The sequence below is a fragment of the Caenorhabditis remanei genome, chromosome V, assembly GCF_010183535.1.
Source record: "Caenorhabditis remanei strain PX506 chromosome V, whole genome shotgun sequence".
Taxonomy (NCBI): Eukaryota; Metazoa; Nematoda; class Chromadorea; order Rhabditida; family Rhabditidae; genus Caenorhabditis; species Caenorhabditis remanei.
In genome coordinates this window covers 14,199,769-14,221,314 of record NC_071332.1, presented here as the reverse complement: position 1 = coordinate 14,221,314, position 21,546 = coordinate 14,199,769, and the positions used below count along the sequence as shown (strand labels likewise).

Here is a 21,546-nt window from a genome sequence, read left to right as displayed (position 1 = left end):
AATAAACAAATTTATGACAGTTGTTATTGAGATCAGATATGAATAACATGAGATTATGGAACTGGAATATTTCAGATGAATAAATAAAATTATTCTACCACGAGATACGAGATACTTGAATTATTTCTTTGAAGACTTTGGGAGCTGTTACTTTTAGTGATTGGGGCAACTCCCACTGGAATATTCAAGTTGTGGCGTGGAGGTTCTGATGACGTGGATGCCTTTCTTGAAACTGATGACGTCATAGAAGACAAAGAAGTAGTTGACTTGGAAGTACGAAGATGTTGGAATCCGGAGAATTCAGATACAATTTCAGCGATGGCCGTAGTGACTTTCATTTTATATTACAAGAGGAATATAAGAATGAGTGTGTTCAATGAACAGTTTATATACAATAGCCAAGTAGACAGTTCTCCGTTCTCTGTGGGGTTCCGCTCATTGTTCAGAAAGTGTGAATGTTCTCTGGTTGATTCGATTATTGTAGAAATCACAGTTTATTCACATGAACAGAAGATCGCAAAGAATATGAAGGAAGTGGTTTGGAACCTTCATCATTCTTATGAAAAATGACAGCTGGAGATCTGTGGTGTTCAAAGAGAGTTCAGCATGTACTCCAGTGCTGATGACGTACAAACACTATCAGTGTTTCATTGCTGTACACTTCACAATAGCCTAGGTTTCAATTCAATTCTTTATCATGTTATGATATCAACAATGTTTATTGGTATCAATCGGAAAACCAAACAAATTAATTATTGGTTTTTCCTCGTTTGAGTAAAAGACACAGTTGATACACGATTCGTGTTTTTTTTCTTCCATCCGACGAACTTCAAAATGAGGCTTCGAGTGGATTTAGTTTCCACGAAATACACAAAAAAATTCAAAGTACAACTCGCGAGAAGACGAACATGATAGGTAATGGATTGAACTTCTTGTGAAAAATTACCAAATGTTTCCTGAAAAAGAATTAATGAGAATGTATTAGAGACTGAACAACGTACTGGATAGAATCTCATGAATAAGTAACCAATTTCAAAAATAGATAGATAACTTGCAATGAAACATGCCTGACGGATCATAGAATTTTCCCTTTTGATAGTTGAAGCTGATAGGGTTGATTGTTTTTTGAAAAGCCTCCTGGACAATTTTATGTAACTGATCATTGTGGAGTTGATGATGACAGCAGATATTGGCACCCAGATGAGATATAAATTTTGAATCTTTGTGAGCTGTAAAACTATTTGGTTCAAAGAATTGAGCTTGGGCTTTACCATATGTTTCGAGGGAGCACATGCAGTTTCATGAAGACTTGACAATGCATTGAAATTTACATAACACGGGGAATAGTATGGGATTAGTAAGTTAATCAGAACGAGAGCCATAATTGTTGAGCTATACATGAATAGTTTTTTATCGGTGAACCAAGCCGGTGCTTTAGCAGGGGATAGTAGTATCAAGACACGGTGACATGTCATAAACCAGTTGATGAATATTGAGGTTAGATAGGAGAACGTGGCGATTAGAGTTATTTGTTTTCCGATGATTTTTCGGTATGCTAAATTAAAATCCGGTTTCTGAAATAGAAGTCCAACTCACTTTCATACCCATCAACTGGGTCAATCATTTGTGCAATCGGCCAGGAATCCACCATGAAGATATCAGAAATTTTTCCAATGATTCCACCCCAAGACATAACCGTGATATAGACAAACGGAGTTCGGTTATTTGAGTTTGATAAAAATCTGTGCTTGATGATACAAGCAAACAGAACAATATCGAATGCGATACAGAGAAGTGTCAATATATTGAAAATAATTTGAGACGTAGTCAAAATCCAAGTCATTCTGTTTTGAAATGAGAAACAATACGTTGGCAACAGAGTACTGGGCGATAAAATGAGACCTCGTGGTGCAATACTTTATTGAAACAAAATTTGAAACATAAAATATTTGATTTATGACTTGAAATGGGAAGTAAGATGCAAATTAAGTCGTAAACTATAAATCATAGTTTTTTTTTTGAAAAAGTGTACGAAATCTTTTGAAATCTCTTGATATCAAACTTGTTTGACAGGTGACATGCTGGATACACTAGCCTTCGCGGTTACGGTAATCTGAATAGAAAAAGTCAAGAGAAGTTATTGTGATAAACAAACTGACAGTAGATGGTTTTCGTCCTGTACACGAATTACATGTGAACAAATCCTTCACTGTTTTCCTGTACTGTGAAGAAACTGCCAGACAAATTAAGCAATGAGTGGTAGCGTTCAGCGCTACGAATAGACCGAAAATATTCATAAGGTCGGATGTCATTTGCCTGGAGTTGACATTTGTGGATAGTTTATGTATGTACACCTGAGAACTCACATAAATCCATTTGAATTTGTCACAAGAGCCTGTACTACATAAACTACTCCCAGAGGTCCTTCAGCTGTCATAAACGTCACCGTCATAAGTATAACCAAATTGGTAGTATGGTCGTTTCTAGAACTGAAACTTCCAGTCATGTTGCTTGAAATCATTATCCAATTTTACCTTTCATCTCTGCCCTGGGCGACCGATATTTTCCGTCTTGAAACCTCGACGTGATTGAGTTCTCTGACTAGTAAAAACGTCAGAATTGGAAACATAATCGTCGGGATAATCTGAAAATTCCGCAAAATGTTTAGGCCAACCGTGAAGTGCTTGACTTTTGACTTACTTTTAATATTCCATCTGTAATCAAGAACACCTGAATCATCAACAAGGCATCATTCATAAATACATTATTAACGGCGACAGTGTATTGAGTTTCAGTGAAATTCGCAGGAAAGCCAACACAACTAAAAAAATTAATGAAGAAGGTGATATTATGCTGAAAATCACTTACTGCTCCGCAGGTTTCCATGGTTGGATCTCTATCACTGTCAGTCTTGCCCAGTAAAACAGTGACCAGAATGTACTCATAATAAAAGCTACAAGCATGACAATCAGACTAAACTTGGGATAGGAAAGACATTTGAATTTTGGATTCAAAGAATTTTTGACAATAAGCAGACGGATAACAGCCATCAAGACGCCAAGCCAGGCTGTTAGTCTTCGAAGGTCGTCCTTGATAGCGGAAGCCCACAACTCTATCATTTGCGAAAGGTAAGTAGATGGAGCCCAGCTGAAACAGTGTACCGCTGAGTAAAAAGTCTGATACAAGATATCTGATCTAATTACCATTCAATATCTGGATGTGTCAACTCCAATAAATTCTCATAAACTACAAAACTCATATTGAACAAATCGCATGCAGCGATTCCAATCATTATCACATTAATACTGTTTGACCTCATTGTTTTTCTAGTGAGAATTATCACATGAAATACATTAACAACTACTCCAAGACAGGCGAGAATGAATGAGTATTTGATGACATTCACTGAGATTGAATTTATGAAGCTCACAATTCCAATCAAAGTGGTTATAGTAGAATTAGAATAGCCAAGACCATCGAAATCTTCGTGTGTAAAATTAACAGACATTTTTGATGAAAAGTCGGTATAACTGAAAAAGAAGAGGAGTAGAAAGAGTTATAATTTCTGGGTTGGATCTTGTTTTCTTTCCTGGTACGCCGGTAGACAAACCGAAAGCAATGATTAACGCTTTTCGAACAAACTCATTTATTTCGCTCTGTTTAGATTTGTGAGCAACTGAAATTAGGTTATGGGATGTGGGCTGTCTAACGTGGCCAATTTTAAATTAGCCATTGCAATAGAAAAAACAAAAATCAAACCACGATTATTATTGTCATTTTGTTTTTCTGAATATTTATGAGTCATTTTTGGAATTATGCATTCAGCCATTCTTGTGATTTTTTACCTTGCAATTACTGTAATACCTAACATGGGAATGACCCAGGGTGTAACGCTGGGATTTCTTAGATATTTTGGGAAATAATAGCCCTTACCCCAACTAGAACAAAATAAAAATCTTACGTGCCCCTTTTGAGTTTCCAGAGAATGGCAGACACAATTCCATTTTTTCGAATTTTTTGAGTTGAGTCACTTCGAGATCGTAACTCGGTCAATTCAAGAGCAATCTTCCCAAACTAAAGTGCAATCGCAATAGTCCGCTATGCCAAAGTATTCAAATTAACGCTCTACAAAATGATGTCATTGCGAGGGTAGGGCAGAAATAGTTGATCGAATGTTTCATATTTCGACATTCGCCTGGATAATGAGATCAATGTGAAAATTGAGTTGGCTTCATGATCACTGTTATGAAATTCACTCAGTGATATTGTGAAAATGGTTCAAAAACTCTCAAATATGATAATAAGTTTATCGAGATCAATGTAGTCATGCTGGTCATAAAAAATAAACAATTAATGAAGAACAATTATTCAATGACAAGATACGAAGCAGATGAGTTTTTTCGTTTGAGGCAATTGAAGTCGTTGAGACTGTTGGAACTGTCATTTCGCACGATTTGGTTGAGTGGGGAAACTCCGACTGTGATATTCAGAGAGTGACGTGGAGATTCAGATGACGTTGATGTCTTTCTCGAGACTGGTAGTGTTGAAGTCATTGATGACGACGATTGTGAAGTATGAATATGTTGGAATCCAGAGAATTCCGAGACAATTTCAGCAATAGCAGAAGACATTCTCATTTTGAATTAGGAGGAAGGAATGAGAGGGAATTGGTTGTGAGAATTGTATGATTTGAAAGACCGAGATGATCGTTTATATAGGAGAAGACACGACGGTTCACAGTTCTCTGTAGGACTCCTCCCTATTTTCTCGGAAATTGTGAAGGTTCTCTGGTCGTGAACAGGGAAACGAGTGTATTGTTCTCTGATTTCACGTGAGTAATGAACAGATGATGATGAAGGAAGTGTGATGTTTCGATCATCTTTCTTCTTGTGTGAGATGATGATAGAATAACAGATCTGTGATCTTCTAGGTACTCTTGTACTCACGTCGTTTATTCCTTAATTTTGTCGCTACACGAGGTAAACGATTTCAAAAATCAAAACATTAAACCACATTTACTCTCACACTTGTGAACGTTTCAATTTATTTTCAGAATTCTGATGTAAGCTGGATGGTGAGCTACGAAAACTGAGTAGAACTAGACGGTAAGGAACTGGTGCAGTTTGTTACTCACACTCGGATACCTCCCAATTAGAAGTTTTTGGTGATTGGAAATTTTTTTACAACGGCTTTGTTTTTGTGAAGACATAACCTTACGATCTCTTCAGAATTTAAGCTGTTCTGTGCTATCCCAGATGAGAATAGCCCGAATAAGAACCGCCCGAACGGATGAGAGCTACCAATCATTAGCTTTAAAATGACGATTCCTCATCTCGTATTCAGGTCGGAATCGTACCATTCACGCATTTCTGATCAAAGCGGTTCTTATTCGGGTAATTTTCATTCGGAAAGTGTTCATTATCACTCGCCGTTCATCTCCAGTTCGTTTTGATAGGTGTAGTAGGATTGTCTGATTTTGGTAAAAACAGTTATAAAGGTGTTCATCAACAAAACCTAAACGCATTCATTGAACAATTTATTTGTTTGAGATCAAAAACAAACAAGAGATCATAATAAACACAATAAAATACGAGACAACTTATTCAATAACAAGATACGAAGCAGATGAGTTCTTTAAAATGCATTATTCAGCAAGACCCTGAAGAACCGAAAAGACCGAGAGTGACATTTCTTGGTCTCGATTCACTTATTATGAGTTGATCTTCTTCGATTTCACAGTTGTCTCATTGTTCTTCACTTGAAAACAATTCAATTACAATTATTTATTTACTTCGGGAGATCGCAAGAGAGAGGAGATCATAATAAACACTATAAAATACGAGACTACTTATTCAATAACAAGATACGAAGCAGATGAGTTCTTTCGTTGGAGGCAATTGAAGTCGTTGAGACTGTTGGAACTGTCATTTCGGATGATTTGGTTTAGCGGTGCAGCTCCAACTGTGATATTCAGAGAGTGACGTGGAGATTCAGATGACGTTGATGTCTTTCTCGAGACTGGTGGCGTGGAAGTCATTGATGATGCTGATTTTGAAGTATGAATATGTTGGAATCCAGAGAATTCCGAGACAATTTCAGTAATAGCAGCATACATTTTCATTTTGAGTGAGGAAGAAGGAAGGAGAGAGAATTGGATGATTTGAAAGACCGAGGAGGCCGTTTATATAGGGAACTAACAGAGAACTAATCGTTCTCTGTGAGACTCCACCTTTTTTCGATCGAAAGTGTGAATGTTCTCTACTCATACGGATTGATCAACGTCTTCTTTTTCTCCGTAGAAATCGACTCACGTGAAATGAAAACAGACGATGATGGAAAGATATGGTTTTAGGTCATTAGTTTTTTCAAAGATGATGACAAAAGAAAAGATGATATCGGATGTTCAGACTGATTTGATGACGTCCATTCTTATCGTACACCCTGACGACCTCCATTGAAAACGTGTGTTGTTTCTTCAGAGGATGACAATTTGAACTGAATGATGTCATAGTTGTTCACGAATACGTGAATTTAGTTAAATTGAATATAACGCAAATTGTCCAAATGAAGACATTTTGTTAACGAAAGTGTTTTGTTAGATTTACGTTCGTTTGTTGCAAAAACTTGGAAACAGTTGAACTTAATTTGAATTTTAGATACTGAGGACAAAAAAGTGCAGATAATAATCGAAACAGTCTGCTTTGAAGCTATTCTAAGCAAGTTTCTCTGAACAACCCCAAGCCGAAGACAACAATCGCGGACAAGTCGGCTTATATGAGCGCTGGTGGATACAGCTCCGGCTACATGGGATCGAACGCGTCATTTTCTGGATATGCCCGTGAAGACTATGCTTCCGGAGGAAGTGATGGAGGAGCCAGCAACAACCAAAACCAAGGATCGGGAGGAAATACCAACCCAGGAAAACAAGTCTTCAAGGCTCGTACTGATCAATCTTGTTACCTTGGATCATAAGAATATGGCCAACAACGTCAAGAAGAATGCAACTTTTTTTTGATTTTATACTTATAAAAATAGTACGTGAAAAAAACTAAACATAATAGCTTTGAATAATTACTGACAGAAATTTAAAATGCATTATTCAGCAAGACCCTGAAGAACCGAAAAGACCGAGAGTGACATTTCTTGGTCTCGATTCACTTATTATGAGTTGATCTTCTTCGATTTCACAGTTGTCTCATTGTTCTTCACTTGAAAACAATTCAATTACAATTATTTATTTACTTCAGGAGATCGCAAGAGAGAGGAGATCATAATAAACACTATAAAATACGAGACTACTTATTCAATAACAAGATACGAAGCAGATGAGTTCTTTCGTTGGACGCAATTGAAGTCGTTGAGACTGTTGGAACTGTCATTACGGGTGATTTGGTTTTGCGGTGCAGGAGATTCAGATGACGTTGATGTCTTTCTCGAGACTGGTGGCGTGGAAGTCATTGATAATGCTGATTTTGAAGTATGAATATGTTGGAATCCAGAGAATTCCGAGACAATTTCAGCAATAGCAGCAGACATTTTCATTTTGAGTGAAGAAGAAGGAATGAGAGAGAATTGGATAGTTGAACAAACCTAAAGGGACGTTTATATAGGAGATTTGGCAAGAATAGTCGTTCTTTGTGGGATTCCGCCTATTTTCATCAGAAACCGTGAAGGTTCTTTGGTCATATGATCATTTCCTCCGTTGTCTGAGAAATCAGTCCACGTGAAAGAAACAGATGATGACAAACATAATAATATCATCATTTTCCCTGAAGATGATGATAAAAGAAAAAAATAAAGATATTTGATGTTCCGACTGATTCGTTGACGTCGATTCTTCCCGTTCATAGCTTGTGTTGTTTTTCGGAGTGTCGACACTCGGCCGAGAGATCTATGATTGGAGACTTTCTAGATAAGAAATTTATAAGAAAACTCACGTAGCAAGAAATTTAGTAGTAATGATCCAAAATACATTCTCACTAGAGCGCATACAATCAGTAGATGTTGATTAGAAACAACACATTTGATTTCTTACTTCAACAAAACCATGGCTATCTGAATGTGTATACGTTAATAAGGAGTTTATTTCATCTGTATTTAGACCTTTGCCTAGTACAATTAATACTTTTTTCATACACTGTCGTTCCATCTCTCTGGAAACGCCTTTCATGTCATTAGAAAACGGGATTCTGAAAAAATCAACTGATAGTAGTCAGAATGAAAATTTATTGGTATTTTTAATTTCAAATCCAAATTTCATTTGATTTTTGGGGGTTTTTTGATACTTACACTCGAAATAACGATATTTCTGCACAAGATTTGAATTTCAGAACCTTTGCTTCAATTGTTGGTTTTTACAGACTGTCTCAATTTTTCATTTAACAATCAAGTTAGAAAATAATATTTATTCATTTTTCGAGATCAGGGCACACTTGAGATCATTTTGAAAAAAAAACAGAAAAGCATTATGACAGTAAATTATTCAATAACAAGATACGAAGCAGATGAGTTTTTTCGTTTGAGGCAATTGAAGTCGTTGAGACTGTTGGAACTGTCATTTCGCACGATTTGGTTGAGTGGGGAAACTCCGACTGTGATATTCAGAGAGTGACGTGGAGATTCAGATGACGTTGATGTCTTTCTCGAGACTGGTAGTGTTGAAGTCATTGATGACGACGATTGTGAAGTATGAATATGTTGGAATCCAGAGAATTCCGAGACAATTTCAGCAATAGCAGAAGACATTCTCATTTTGAATTAGGAGGAAGGAATGAGAGGGAATTGGTTGTGAGAATTGGATGATTTGAAAGACCGAGAAGGTCGTTTATATAGGAAACTAACGGAGAACTAATCGTTCTCTGAGTAACTCCGCCTACTTTTATTATGAGTATGAAGGTTCTATGATCCTGCGTGTCTCCACCTTCTCTTTCACAGAAATTCTATCCACGTGAAATGAGAGGAAAGAGGTTCTAGACACCGTCATCAGTTTTTTCAAAGATGATGAAAAAGAAAGATATCGGATGTTCTGACTGATTTGATGACGTCCATTCTTATCGTACACCCGGACGACCTCCATTGAAAACGTGTGTTGTTTCTTCAGAAGATGACAATTTGAACTGCATGATGTCATGGTCGTTCGCGAAAACGTGAATTTAGTTAAATTAAAGACTAAATTAAAGACACAAATAGTCCACATGAAGACATTTTGTTAACGAAAGTGTTTTGCTAGAGTCACGTTATTCCAACAAAAAAGATCTTTGTATTTAGATACTGCCAGATTTCACTCGGAATAAAATCAGAAATGAAAGAAAATATGAAATTAAAATTTATAATTATTTGACTTCAAGTGTTTCAAAATCACCTGTTTCTTGACATTAATTCTTGTACTCAGTTTAGCGAATTCTACTTTTGAGTACCAGTCATGAATCTAACTTACGTTTTAGAATGGGAAACAACTATAATAATGGCATTTATTATTCGTCAATTGTTCTACGTGTTCTTTTTAATAAGTCTCATAGTGATTTATCCATTTTACACGCATGTTTATCAACTGAATAGGGAGAGGGAAAAGAAAGTAGGAAACGATAGTAAAAGTTTCAGTTGAAAAGATATATTTCCAGAAGGCAACATATCCCATTATGGATCATTATCATTTTGCTCTAAAGTTCATTTTTGTTTTTGGAGTGATTATGACAGTGTATCATTTTCATTTATCAGTTGTTTCATTCGCAGAGAGAAGTCGAGATGATGATGAGGATGAGTGAGTTTGAAAAACAATCAACACATTAATTATTGTTTCAGAGAGCTTGGCGTATTTGGGGTTATAAAAGAAGTTGTATTCATCATTAGCTATTATGCTAATCAATTCATTCTCCACATCTTCACAAGAGTCCATTGTTTATTAATTTCAATTGTCTCACTTCAAAGATTCACGATTTATTTCTTCCCTGTCACGGAGCCATATGTGAATCTTAATAAGAAAAATATGGGGTTTCTCATAAAACTTATTTACATTGTGTCCTCAATTTTCGTTCTACATTTTATGTTTGCCGATTTTCTACAATTTGTGCCAGATTCAATTCAAGAAGGAAACATGAAAGTGTCTCGATACATTGTAAGTACATACGTTTAAATATGGGCTAAACAATTTCTCAATTCTCAGTATTTCTACTTTTCTCTCGATGCCCTATATTTTATTTCTTCAATGTTATATCTGCCAATTATGATAAGTATTCGAAAACATTCTCATTTAGCGTCAGTTGTGGAGAATCAACCACAGAAATATGTGTTATATCAATGTTTGATTTGCTTGCTTTTTAGAACTGTACGAAATTTCTACACATTGAAAATATAAACGGCTATTTCAGGTTCACTATCCTCTCATGTTGTACTTATACTACATTCTTGACTACAGGATGGAACCGGTAATTGTTCTAAAAAAATTTCAATGATCTTATGATTTACAGTTAATCGAGTTTGCATTAGAAATGGATTTTTTAAATACTCCTATTATTGTACAAGTGGCTTATTTATTCAGTAACAAACGGAATGCTCAAACTTTATTTTCCAAAAAATTGCTCAAAATTATGTTTTGTTTGAATCTGAATCAAGTTGGCCCGGAACAAAGAATAGAAGTTTATAGCACAGCTGTCGATAATCCAAATAGTGTGAACAATATTTTATATGAATGAAATAAATAAAAAATCAAAAGATCAATGAAGTCTCAGCTCATTTTAGGCTCTGCATCAGCGACTGAAACAACTTACTATTAGTATTTTAAGAAATCCTTGCGAGAATAAACCTTACGACGCTCGCCTCGTCCTAGCTCTTGATAATGTGAATATGTGGATTGGAGTAATCGGAAACTGCATCAGATACAGTATGTAAACAAATGCATCAATCTGAAAATTCGTATTGTAAGCGATTTAATAATTTTTGTACCTACTCTCAAGAAAACTCTTCGTACATCAATCGACGAACTCTCTCGTAAATTGAAAAATTCATCGATGAGCTGAAAAACTTCAATGAGGAAGCAATATAAAATCGGTAAATACCTGTAAACTATAGTTCGGAAGGTTGAGAAATAAAGTAATTGTAGCTGAAATTAAGCATCGACGAATTGCATTCGACCTCCGTTTTTTCGAATTCTAAACGTGCATTTTTTGAATTTTTGAGTGCAGCAACAAACTCACTCTAACACTGTTCAATGACACAATTTTCATATGTTCACTAGTTTTCCCGCGGAGTTCTTCTCTGGGAACCAAGTTGAATGATATACTTCCCCATGAACTTTTCCAAGTGAATATTGAGATGTCGGCGAAGATAGTCAGAATCAAAGGGAGGAAAAATGAGGCAGTGCATTCGAATGATAAGATTAACTGGGTCTGGCTAAAATTTTTAATGAGCCATCAGAAGTAGATGACGTTACTGTACCTGGAATAACTGGTATCTTCTCCACAGTAGATATTATCTAATTGTCCACTCAATCGTTTCTCAGTTATAAAAATAGGGATCCATAGCTGAATACACATTGAGAATATCAGTATGCCAACAATCACTGCCTTAGTTCGAAAGGTGCTATTAATACGATAGCGGAGTGGGGAATAGATGTGAAAGCAGCGCTGAAAACGAGTTGAATAAATTGATCACTGTTTCTGGACTTTTTAAATGTTTCATACCTCTGCAAACATAGCTACCCATGACCAGTGGATGAAGCAAGAAGACGAATTTACAAGAAATGCAGTGAGTTTGCAAACAAGGAATCCAGGAATAGTATCTGATAGAAGAATTTCAATGTCCCGTCTCCCAAAGTACTCACCATAAACCATATCAGTGTTTTTCGTAATAACACTCGTAAAAAGTGTCGCTAGTAGTACAAAATTAGCAATCAGTATGGAGTACAAGTAGGGTAGAAAATGTACGTTATGGGTAGGTTTAAAGGAAATATAGCATAAAGAAAGTAGTAAAACTGGGAGAGTGAATAAAGAAATACAAATGACAGAGTAGAATAGAAGACGAGAGCTCTGCATCCATTCTTCCAAGTATATTTGTTCCTCGTGTAATGTCAGAAGGTCAGCTTCGGGATATGAATGTGATACGTTCGACATTCTGAAAAAATACGGATGTGTTTATTTTAGAAATTGAGAATCAAGGTGAAATTTCTATCAAATCGTAAAAATGAGTTTTTTAGGCACTCCAGACTATCCGGTCAAAAAAGTCAGTCGATAAATAAGGCGTTCAGACACACATCAATTGAATAATTAAAAACGCGTTTTCAGCGGGATACGTGGGAAAACCGAAAAAAAAACAATTCGCATTTCAGATGAGAGAAAGTTGACTCAAAAGGATTACCCTTTGAATAATTAATTCAATGGAACAAGAACAAACTAGATTGATGTTAGAGTTAGTAATGTGGGGGTTGAGGGAGACAAGGAAGTACTTTCATTTTGATAAAGAGGATTTTGAAAGAAGTTTGTAGGAAAGAATCGAGATTCTACGAAAGTCAAACAATACCAAATTCATTTTAAAAATTTGTTTCGTTTGAATTGAAACTTTAAAAAATTCAATTTGAAAATCAGTGACTCTTAATATATTTTTTGAGTCAAAATTGATAACGTCGAGAAAAAATATTTCCCATTCTAACGTATTTCCTGTAGCATTAAACAATTTGTATGAAAAAAAGATTTTCAAAATACAAAGTACAGATTTCCGGATAAAAAAAGACAAAAATTCTAACTTTTCAATGAACCTAAAAATCAAAGTGTGTCCCAGGAACCACATGTAAATAATTCAAAAAAAGGATCACATTCATAGCATGATGGTGTCTGAAATCTAAATTTATCTTTATCGTAAACGCGTCATCCGGAAAAATGTAACTTCCCAAGGAAGTTTTGAAAATAAAAAATAATTGAAATGCCTTCCGTCCCTAAAAAGATCCTTCTCCTCTCAACACCCTAGGTACAACTTTTTCCTAAATTAGATTTTCACTTTGATGGAATAGGACGGACAGGAGTAAACGAGCAAAGAACATTTTTGTTGAAATGTGAAATGAAGAAAAGAAGAAAAAAACTTTTTTTAAAAACAGAAAAACAAAATGCAGAATATTATTTTTCAGATTCATTGTGTTCCAGCTCTTGAGGAAAAAAGAGAGAATGCTTTAATAAACAGCTGGGATAAAAGCAAAATAAAAAGAAGAGAGCGGTTATAAAATAAGCTGCTAATTTTTAAGAGATAAAAGTGTGATCACACGGTTTCAGCATCCTGGACTGAGCAAAAGAACACTGATTCGTGAATATCGGTTATAGCCCACGCGTCACGGATCTGTGAAATAATCCAAAAAGAGCCAAAAAGATAATCCTTTTGGTTTTTAATATCATTTATTTCACGTTGTCGGTATTTATTTTTGGATTAGATATTGAACTTTGTACCCAAAAAAACATAAAAACTCGAACCAAAATATCGAAGAGTCGGGTGGTCGAAAGTGTTTTGTCATAATTTAGTTACTTACTGGCCAGACGAGTGAACGTCGCCAATTGAAAGCATTTTCTCTTCTTCCCAGAATAAGAGAAATGGTGTGAATAATTTATAAGGATTGGGAAAACTAATTATATCGAAAATCTTGATGTGTTCAAGATCTATGGTTTTGAAATGATGGTAGGATTGGGACTACTGGTTACTGAACTGTTCAATCAGAATCCATCAGCATTCGAATACTTCTTGATGAAAAAACGTTTAAGAGACAATCTCTGACTGGCTCGAGCATAGGCCTACAGGCCATGTTACACATGTACGAAGTTGATCCATTTTGGCTGATTTTTTGATATGTTAGTACCCAAGGAATTCTAAGAATTTTATACCATACCAGATTAGGCTCCGCCCCCTTTGACCTAGCAAAACGATCGATTGAAGTTGAAAAATGAAAATTTTTATTTCGAAAGATAGGATTAAAATCGCTTCAGAAATGAATTGCCAGCCTCATTTTGTGCAATTTATAAGATAAACTATTTTTTCTAGCTCTCCTGCGTCATATAGAAAAAATCACTTTTTTGAAAAAATTGTCAATTTTTTCATGTTTTTTGGATTTTTCGGCAGGTCGAAGTACTGTGGTCCGAAGCAAATTTATGATGATTAGATACGTATTTGTGTTGGCTTTCTGAAAATATAAAGACTTTCCCCAGATTTTAGTGGCTAGCCGAGTTATGATAAAAAAAGTGACGAAATTTGATGCACTTCAACGTACCCCCCTCTATGGTAAAAAATGGCTGTGTGATAAAAAATTTAAATATTTTAGATTCGAGTTATTCAAAGCTAAAATGGTACTCACACAACTTTTCAGACAATTCTGGCCATGTTTCAGTGAGTTTCAGACACCTCCTCCATTCTTTCGAATCAAAAAGTTTGAGCTCTCGTAGCTTTCCAGATCATGACTCAAAATTTATGAAACTTCGAGAAAACACTGGAATATACTTTGAAAACACAAATAACTAAATAAATGTCAGTTTCCGTCGTATTGTTAAACTTTCGATTCATTTCATAACTGATAGCTTCATGGGTCAACGATAGTGAGATATTTTGGCGCATGAAAAACCAGAATTCTTTTTTATATTTGATTTTCAACTAATTATTTGTGTTTTCAAAGTATATTCCAGTGTTTTCTCGAAGTTTCATAAATTTTGAGTCATGATCTGGAAAGCTACGAGAGCTCAAACTTTTTGATTCGAAAAAATGGAGGAGGTGTCTGTAACTCGCTGAAACATGGCCAGAATTGTCTGAAAAGTTGTGTGAGTATTATTTTAGCTTTGAATAACTCGAATCTAAAATATTTTTGAATTTTATCACACAGCCATTTTTTACCATGGAGGGGGGTACGTTGAAGTGCATCAAATTTCGTCACTTTTTTGATCATAACTCGGCTAGCCACTAAAATCTGGGGAAAGTCTTTATATTTTCAGAAAGCCAACACAAATACGTATCTAATCATCATAAATTTGCTTCGGACCACAGTACTTCGACCTGCCGAAAAATCCAAAAAACATGAAAAAATTGACAATTTTTTCAAAAAAGTGATTTTTTCTATATGACGCAGGAGAGCTAGAAAAAATAGTTTATCTTATAAATTGCACAAAATGAGGCTGGCAATTCATTTCTGAAGCGATTTTAATCCTATCTTTCGAAATAAAAATGTTAATTTTTCAACTTCAATCGATCGTTTCGCTAGGTCAAAGGGGGCGGAGCCTAATAGGGTATGGTATAAAATTCTTAGAATTCCTTGGGTACTAACATATCAAAAAATCAGCCAAAATGGATCAACTTGGTACATGTGTAACATGGCCTGTAGGCCTATGCTCGAGCCAGTCAGAGATTGTCTCTTAATTTGTTTAAAATTGGTATCGACCAGGGCTGTGCGAAAAAACTTTTCCGAAAAATTTTCGAAAAACTTTTTTTTCGAAAATTTCGTAAGTTTCTAGAAAACTGTCTGAAAAATTAGTTTTTCGGATGCAAAAATCTTGAATTTGTATAAAAACTGTAAGCAATTCAAAGACAGAGCCCCAGAAATCCTGTTTTTAATACAAAATTAGCAAACATTTTAGGAAAAATCAAAAATCCCTATTTTTGTTATTTAATTTTTGACAACTTCAGCAGAAATTTACAACATTTTTTGAACAGTTTTGAAAACTATCCGAAAATTTTTTGCACAGCAATGCTTCGACTCAATAATCACAAACTATAACTGTCGGGAGTTTTAAGAAAAACTTAATGAACTTCTCATGTTCCATCTCACTGTTGTTCAATTTCCCTTCTGTTAATTTCACACTTCTTTCAGTCTACTTTTCTGACAGCACATTTCCTTTTTTATGTGAGAAATTGAGCAAAATTTCAGAAAACAGCTGAATATTTTTAATCAAACTTTGACGACTTCTTATTTTCATGGTTGCTGTGGAAACCGCAAGATCAACAATAATTTATCAACTATCTTTTCCCCTTTTCCACTTTTCCCTTTGAAATCTTGAAACAAGAGAAACAAAAGATTCTGTATTGCTCCCAAGACTTTTCAGTTCTCTAAACTAGAGAATGTGGCTCATGACGTCTTTCTGAATTTCTCACACAACAGAATTCTGGGTAACTTTCGTATTTTTCTCTCACTTTGTGACCTACTCGGGCTTTGTATCCACGCAACACTCCGCCTCGACCAGCTGGAAATATATTCTCATAAGTTAGAAGACATATCAACTTCACTCGTTTTGTTAGTCATGTTCTCAAGTTTGAACCAACATCGCTCCCATTTTGGCTATAGCGTTAAAGATGAAATTCCATATCTGTTAAGTTCGAACCACTATCCACCAGCAACTACGTCTCCTATTTCTCAATCAAGGATTCGTCGAGATATTTCATCTGATTATTATGCTACTACAATTTCTCCCATAGAAAGTCTTGTGGAATATTCTCATGATCACGTCCCTTTGTTAGTTTGCCTAGCTGTTTTCTATGTCACGATGGATTTTGTTTGGTTGATCACAGCTATTCCCTATAATCGAATATTCACTAAAAATCGAAAACATTGGAAAAAGATGACAGATTATCAAATTGTCAAGCATGCAAACTATATTCTGAGTGGCCATTTCACATGTTTCCAATTCTTATTGGCTGTTATGATTGTGGTTGGAGTGTTTTACGGCCAAGATGTCCATAATACATCTTTCTTATTGTGAGTTCACAAAAAATCAATTTTACTTAACTAACATGACTTCTCAGATTTTCCACGGTGTCCATCTCTCTCATCCTAGCTGTTTTTGCCTATGTCGTATTCGTTTTCGGTCAGATATATCAGATATCGATAGCTATTTCTGTAGCAGAGGATATGCTCTGCAGAAGAGAGGAAACTCGATCTGAATATGAAATTGGAGTGAAGCAAACAGAGAGAAAACTATGGATTCGATATTTATGGAAAATGTTTCTCATCAGAGATTTCATCTGTACAACCGTAGTAGTGTTTTTCGATCTTGGTCACAGTTACAGTCGTGGAATGTATTTCCACTACACACAAATGTATTTATTAGTAAGTTTGTCTATATACTTTCATGTTTCATTTCTTCTTCAGACTATCCACAATACAATCTACGCGTTTGTGCCTCTCGTAACTATTTGCTACATTTTAAACAGCCTTCTGAATCGTCATCATTACTCACGAAAACCTCTGAACCCTCTACAGACTCAAATCAAATATCAACTGTTCTCCATCACGACAGTCCAATTAGTAAGTTTGAGAATGTCTTCTATCATTGAAGAGTGATTTTTTTTTCAGATTCTTCTTGCTCTATCTATCCTGCTGAGCCATTTCGAGTGCCTCCCAGTTTTTGTAAACATGCACGCACTCTCTGAGAACTATGAAACCACAATGGCACCGATGGGAACTATAACTTTACCACCGTATATGCCACATTTAATTGGTTTGATATTGCCATTGATCATTCAAGTTACTTCTTGGATTGAAGAAAATTCAAAAACTGGAGAAATTCCAGTTCGACCGATTAGTCCGGAGATTTTCTCTATTTAGAGAGTTTTCCCTTGCTTCTTTGTACATAATAAACTTCGAACATGGTTTTTTTTGGTTTAAAGACACCGACTTGAATGCTTATGGGGAGACATTATCAAGGGAACTAATAATATGTAGAAGTCAACGCAAAAGATACTGCAGTCAATTAGTAACTTTATGCATTTTGTTTAAAATATTCCAGCTGTTTGTATTCTAAACACATTGTGGTTTCAGATCTTCTCTTTTTCTGAACTTGTAAATTCAACATTTATTATATTTTTCTAGACTCATTTATTCGCAATGATACTTTATATCATTCACATCATCTCCAGATTCCAACCGAACAGATGTGATTGCACTCATCAGTTTATTATCCTCATCTTGATCAATCGCATAGATAACCACTCCACCAATATTGTTAATTCTTGCATAATCCACTTTTTCTTTTAGACTTCTCTCATTTTCGAAACTTGAAAACATCTTTTCATCAGATTTCCAGATATACGGAGTTCTTGAGATATTGTGCCAGGAAGTTTGAACATTCTTCCATCGATTCGATGATCTATCTCTCCACCGAACTTCATATGCGATCTTCTCTCCAGTCTTGGGTACACACAGTCGTTGCTTAGTATCATCAATTGGGAAAGTTGTATTTGTCCAGAAAATTCCAAAAAGTGGAATTCCCAGATTCAATTTGCTTGGTTGTTTCGTAAAACAAGTCAAGTACTTCATCGCATCATCAATACTATCCTTCCTTCCACCATATAACGGAGCAAGAGGGCCGACATATTCTCGCATGAATCTCCAGTCATGGGTGAGAACGTTCACAAAATCCACGTGTTTCATTATTTCGTTATAGTAAATGTTTTCTCGGAAGTGAGAATATCTAGAAGTTATCACACTCAACACGTAATCTTTAGTTTTTCCTTTGGATTCCTTCATAGATGTTAACTGTTGTCGTACTTCACGAACTAGCTTCAAATGTTTCACTTTGTCTTCTTCAGTTGGCCACATCCAGAAGATTTCAATTCCATCGATATCATATTCCTCGAACAAGTTGGCAATGGATTCCATTAGATTTCTGAAACACTTTGTGTTTGGAATGTTCTTCAATAATAACTTTTTTTAAATCTTACTTTTTCTTGACAGGATCCTCTAATGTCGGAGGAAACCTGATGGATGTTAAATGTCCTCCAACAGCTATCATCACTTTCATTCCTTGTTTTCTCGCCATGCTGATTATTTCTTTCATGTCCCAAATTCTCTTGACCGCGTGACTATCATGAATATTTACACTTCCGTCTTCTTGAACGTCAGCGAACATGAATATGATATGAGTTAACTTTTTCAATTGATCCATAGTGAGTTTCTTCTCTTCCCAAACTGTATAATATCCAACCACTCGTTTTTGATTCTGTTCATTATTAAGGGTCTCGATTGAGGAGACAAATAACGACGTCAGTAAGTATGCGATTGGGGCAGCCACTACGCAGATTATGAGGAATTGCAAAATATATTTCTTGGTTTTTCCATTATTTCTAGTAGGTGATGGGCTGGAAATAGTCAGATAAAGTCTAGAAAAAGTTCAAAAAGAAACAAACCGTTCAGAAGAATTCAACAAAGATACACTTTTTGAAGAGGATTGATTAGTTGACATATTGATAGTAGGAGATGCAACTGAAGAGACACTTTTGTTAAAAAGAGAAAAATGAGAGAAAGAAATATATGAAGAAAAGGTTGATGATTCACCGTTTATACAAATAAATACTTCGTTGCTAATGATTAGCAATGAACTACAATCTGTCGTTTGTCACTCGAACTCTGAGGAATATCCAGATAAAAATATTAACCGCAGAGTTTAGAAAACGTCTTTGCTTCCAAACAAATTCCTTGCTGGAGCCGAATAAAACGCGTTCATCATATTCTAAAGTGAAAACTTCAACAAGCTGATTCCAGTCCACATGTATCCTTGTTTGTCTAGGAATCTTTTTCATTATATCGTAATTACCCGAAATTTTTAAAATTGATGCAAAAATGTTCGCTCCCAATAGTAAGGTTTTCACTAGTTGAAAAATTCTTGCAGAGACATTTTCAAATTTCAAAAGAATTCAACATTTCACTACTCAAAGTTTTTTAAGTTTACGACACCCTTTACGTTTCTCTGGAAAAGATAAATATCAACTGAGTCTCACTCACAAAATAATTATAGTACTACGACTCTCTCCACCCCTTCTTTTATCTTTCTCCAAAATCATTCCAGTATTTTCAGTCCACTTTTTTCATATGTTTGAAATGAATAATATGACGATAAACGGAGATCAAGCATACATTGATTACAAATTCGATCCATTCACTGTCCCCGTATTAGCTGCTTTAATTCCTTTGATATACTTGTTGCCAACAATGTACATTGTTGTGAAAATTGTTAGAAAATATTTTCAAAATTTATGGGTTCAAAAAGATAGCACTATTAATTTACATGTCTTTTCAGTTATTGTTCTTCATTTAACTTTGGTAGGTTTCGAGTGGGTCCCTTCTCTACAACCGTACTCTTTTCAGGCTGTATTGTATCTTCTTACGGACTATACAACTATTCGTATACCTGCAACAGGACTTATCACTTCCTGGTGTGCATCCCAACAGCCTAATCATGGTCTCAAAATACTTTTCCTTCTTTCGGTGTATTTCAATTATACAGCTATGTTATTTCCTGCTCTACTATCCGTTTTAAGATTAGTTCCAATATATTATCCATTCAAAGTCGACGAGGTAAAATTAAAATTAATATGCATGAAACAACTTAATTCACTCTTAGATATGTGCCCGAATAGTTCGGAGGTCGACACCTCTTATCTTCATCTATCCGTTTTTATTTTGTTTTCCATTGATACCAGCACTAGGGGATTGTCGACAACTTCTTGGAACTTATCAATTTGGAGGCATTTACTTCTATTGGACTGGTGCCTGGCTCAATGTGAGTGGCACATTGATCTGATTACACAAAGTAAATATTTCAGATAAAACAAGCGGAAAGTCTTATTCTCAACTCCGTGTTCTGGTGCTCCTTTTGCACAATTGCCAACGTGATTCTCTATAAGAAACTGAAGAAGATGAGAACAAAAAGAGAGAGTGTCAAACTGCAAAGATCTGAACTTTCGTTGACCCTTATCACATTCTCCATGTTTCCCGCTTACTTCACTAACTTTGCATTTTTGGTATGTGTTGGTTTCATCTTAATTCGTGAGAAATTCGTTTCCCGTTCGCACAAATAGCATCAGTATAACCAAACATTTTCAGTTTGGTTTCCTTATCTCAGCCGAATCTGCTGCCTATCTAATTGCATTAAGACCTTATGGAAGTGATGTTGAATTCGTTGGTGTCGCATGGATATTCTACTTGACTCATCCCATATTTAGAAAAAAACGGGTTTTTCCGGTGGATGGAACCAGAACTCAAGTCACATTTTGATGAATAGTATTTCCAGTGTTATTTTTCTCAGTTTTTATTTATTTTCAAACTTGTTTTCATTGTTTTAAGTCATCGAAGTATTCGTAATGCGACTTTACTTTTTGCACTTACTGGATTTTGTTGAAATTATTTTGCCGTCTATAAAGAAAACGCATTCATATCAAACAAAACATTCATCCTAATAACCCGATGAACTGAACAGCAACTGGTCCAGTGAAAGCAGATTCAGAACAATTCAACTCATTCTCACTCTGTTCAAAAAGTAGAAAAAGTATCATTTGTATTGATCTTTTGGCGGTTTCCGATTGAATCATTCATGTCACAACTGATCAATCAAGTTCCCTTTTTTGGTCTCTCTTCAAAGATTGCAACTACTCATCTTTGTTCTTCATTTTATTTTTCTTCCATTCAAAAAATTAAACATGAGAAATATATTACTTTTTGTATTTTATCCTTTCATCAGGTATTTGTATGAGAGATTATATAGACCAAATTTCAACGTTCTCATAGGCTTTCATACCAAACCACTAATTCCTCTTCCACAA

The 21,546-nt window shown here is 35.3% G+C and overlaps 11 protein-coding genes across 11 annotated transcripts; 3 read left to right on the top strand and 8 right to left on the bottom strand.

The window, feature by feature from the left end:
- Positions 1-89: 89 nt before the first annotated feature.
- On the bottom strand, positions 90-338 carry GCK72_019924 (uncharacterized protein; the record flags this gene model as incomplete). The annotated part of the gene is made up of 1 exon (XM_053733293.1): positions 90-338. One exon carries the CDS (start codon positions 336-338, stop codon positions 90-92), a length of 249 nt encoding a protein of 82 aa, XP_053582206.1.
- A 1,718-nt stretch (positions 339-2,056) lies between these two features.
- Positions 2,057-3,319, bottom strand: GCK72_019923 (uncharacterized protein; the record flags this gene model as incomplete). The annotated part of the gene is made up of 7 exons (XM_053733292.1): positions 2,057-2,113; positions 2,160-2,316; positions 2,367-2,489; positions 2,535-2,644; positions 2,701-2,821; positions 2,869-3,147; positions 3,204-3,319. 7 exons carry the CDS (start codon positions 3,317-3,319, stop codon positions 2,057-2,059), a joined length of 963 nt encoding a protein of 320 aa, XP_053582205.1.
- A 1,045-nt stretch (positions 3,320-4,364) lies between these two features.
- GCK72_019922 (uncharacterized protein) lies at positions 4,365-4,637 on the bottom strand (the record flags this gene model as incomplete). The annotated part of the gene is made up of 1 exon (XM_003116119.1): positions 4,365-4,637. One exon carries the CDS (start codon positions 4,635-4,637, stop codon positions 4,365-4,367), a length of 273 nt encoding a protein of 90 aa, XP_003116167.1.
- Positions 4,638-5,848: 1,211 nt separating this feature from the next.
- On the bottom strand, positions 5,849-6,115 carry GCK72_019921 (uncharacterized protein; the record flags this gene model as incomplete). Its single annotated transcript, XM_003116230.2, has 1 exon — positions 5,849-6,115. The coding sequence occupies one exon, from the start codon at positions 6,113-6,115 to the stop codon at positions 5,849-5,851; it is 267 nt and encodes an 88-aa protein (XP_003116278.2).
- Positions 6,116-6,774: 659 nt separating this feature from the next.
- On the top strand, positions 6,775-7,483 carry GCK72_019920 (uncharacterized protein; the record flags this gene model as incomplete). Its single annotated transcript, XM_003115961.2, has 2 exons — positions 6,775-6,940; positions 7,248-7,483. The coding sequence occupies 2 exons, from the start codon at positions 6,775-6,777 to the stop codon at positions 7,481-7,483; spliced, it is 402 nt and encodes a 133-aa protein (XP_003116009.2).
- On the bottom strand, positions 7,300-7,542 carry GCK72_019919 (uncharacterized protein; the record flags this gene model as incomplete). The annotated part of the gene is made up of 1 exon (XM_003116586.2): positions 7,300-7,542. One exon carries the CDS (start codon positions 7,540-7,542, stop codon positions 7,300-7,302), a length of 243 nt encoding a protein of 80 aa, XP_003116634.2.
- Positions 7,543-8,478: 936 nt separating this feature from the next.
- On the bottom strand, positions 8,479-8,751 carry GCK72_019918 (uncharacterized protein; the record flags this gene model as incomplete). Its single annotated transcript, XM_003116648.2, has 1 exon — positions 8,479-8,751. One exon carries the CDS (start codon positions 8,749-8,751, stop codon positions 8,479-8,481), a length of 273 nt encoding a protein of 90 aa, XP_003116696.2.
- Positions 8,752-10,802: 2,051 nt separating this feature from the next.
- GCK72_019917 (uncharacterized protein) lies at positions 10,803-11,828 on the bottom strand (the record flags this gene model as incomplete). The annotated part of the gene is made up of 7 exons (XM_003115868.2): positions 10,803-10,901; positions 10,946-11,011; positions 11,055-11,147; positions 11,193-11,388; positions 11,434-11,621; positions 11,679-11,776; positions 11,819-11,828. 7 exons carry the CDS (start codon positions 11,826-11,828, stop codon positions 10,803-10,805), a joined length of 750 nt encoding a protein of 249 aa, XP_003115916.2.
- A 4,740-nt stretch (positions 11,829-16,568) lies between these two features.
- On the top strand, positions 16,569-17,554 carry GCK72_019916 (uncharacterized protein; the record flags this gene model as incomplete). Its single annotated transcript, XM_053733291.1, has 4 exons — positions 16,569-16,705; positions 16,753-17,056; positions 17,099-17,254; positions 17,303-17,554. The coding sequence occupies 4 exons, from the start codon at positions 16,569-16,571 to the stop codon at positions 17,552-17,554; spliced, it is 849 nt and encodes a 282-aa protein (XP_053582204.1).
- Positions 17,555-17,824: 270 nt separating this feature from the next.
- GCK72_019915 (uncharacterized protein) lies at positions 17,825-19,190 on the bottom strand (the record flags this gene model as incomplete). Its single annotated transcript, XM_053733290.1, has 3 exons — positions 17,825-18,614; positions 18,670-19,086; positions 19,135-19,190. The coding sequence occupies 3 exons, from the start codon at positions 19,188-19,190 to the stop codon at positions 17,825-17,827; spliced, it is 1,263 nt and encodes a 420-aa protein (XP_053582203.1).
- A 1,043-nt stretch (positions 19,191-20,233) lies between these two features.
- Positions 20,234-21,001, top strand: GCK72_019914 (uncharacterized protein; the record flags this gene model as incomplete). The annotated part of the gene is made up of 4 exons (XM_003115903.2): positions 20,234-20,302; positions 20,349-20,507; positions 20,551-20,748; positions 20,831-21,001. The coding sequence occupies 4 exons, from the start codon at positions 20,234-20,236 to the stop codon at positions 20,999-21,001; spliced, it is 597 nt and encodes a 198-aa protein (XP_003115951.2).
- Positions 21,002-21,546: the final 545 nt, after the last annotated feature.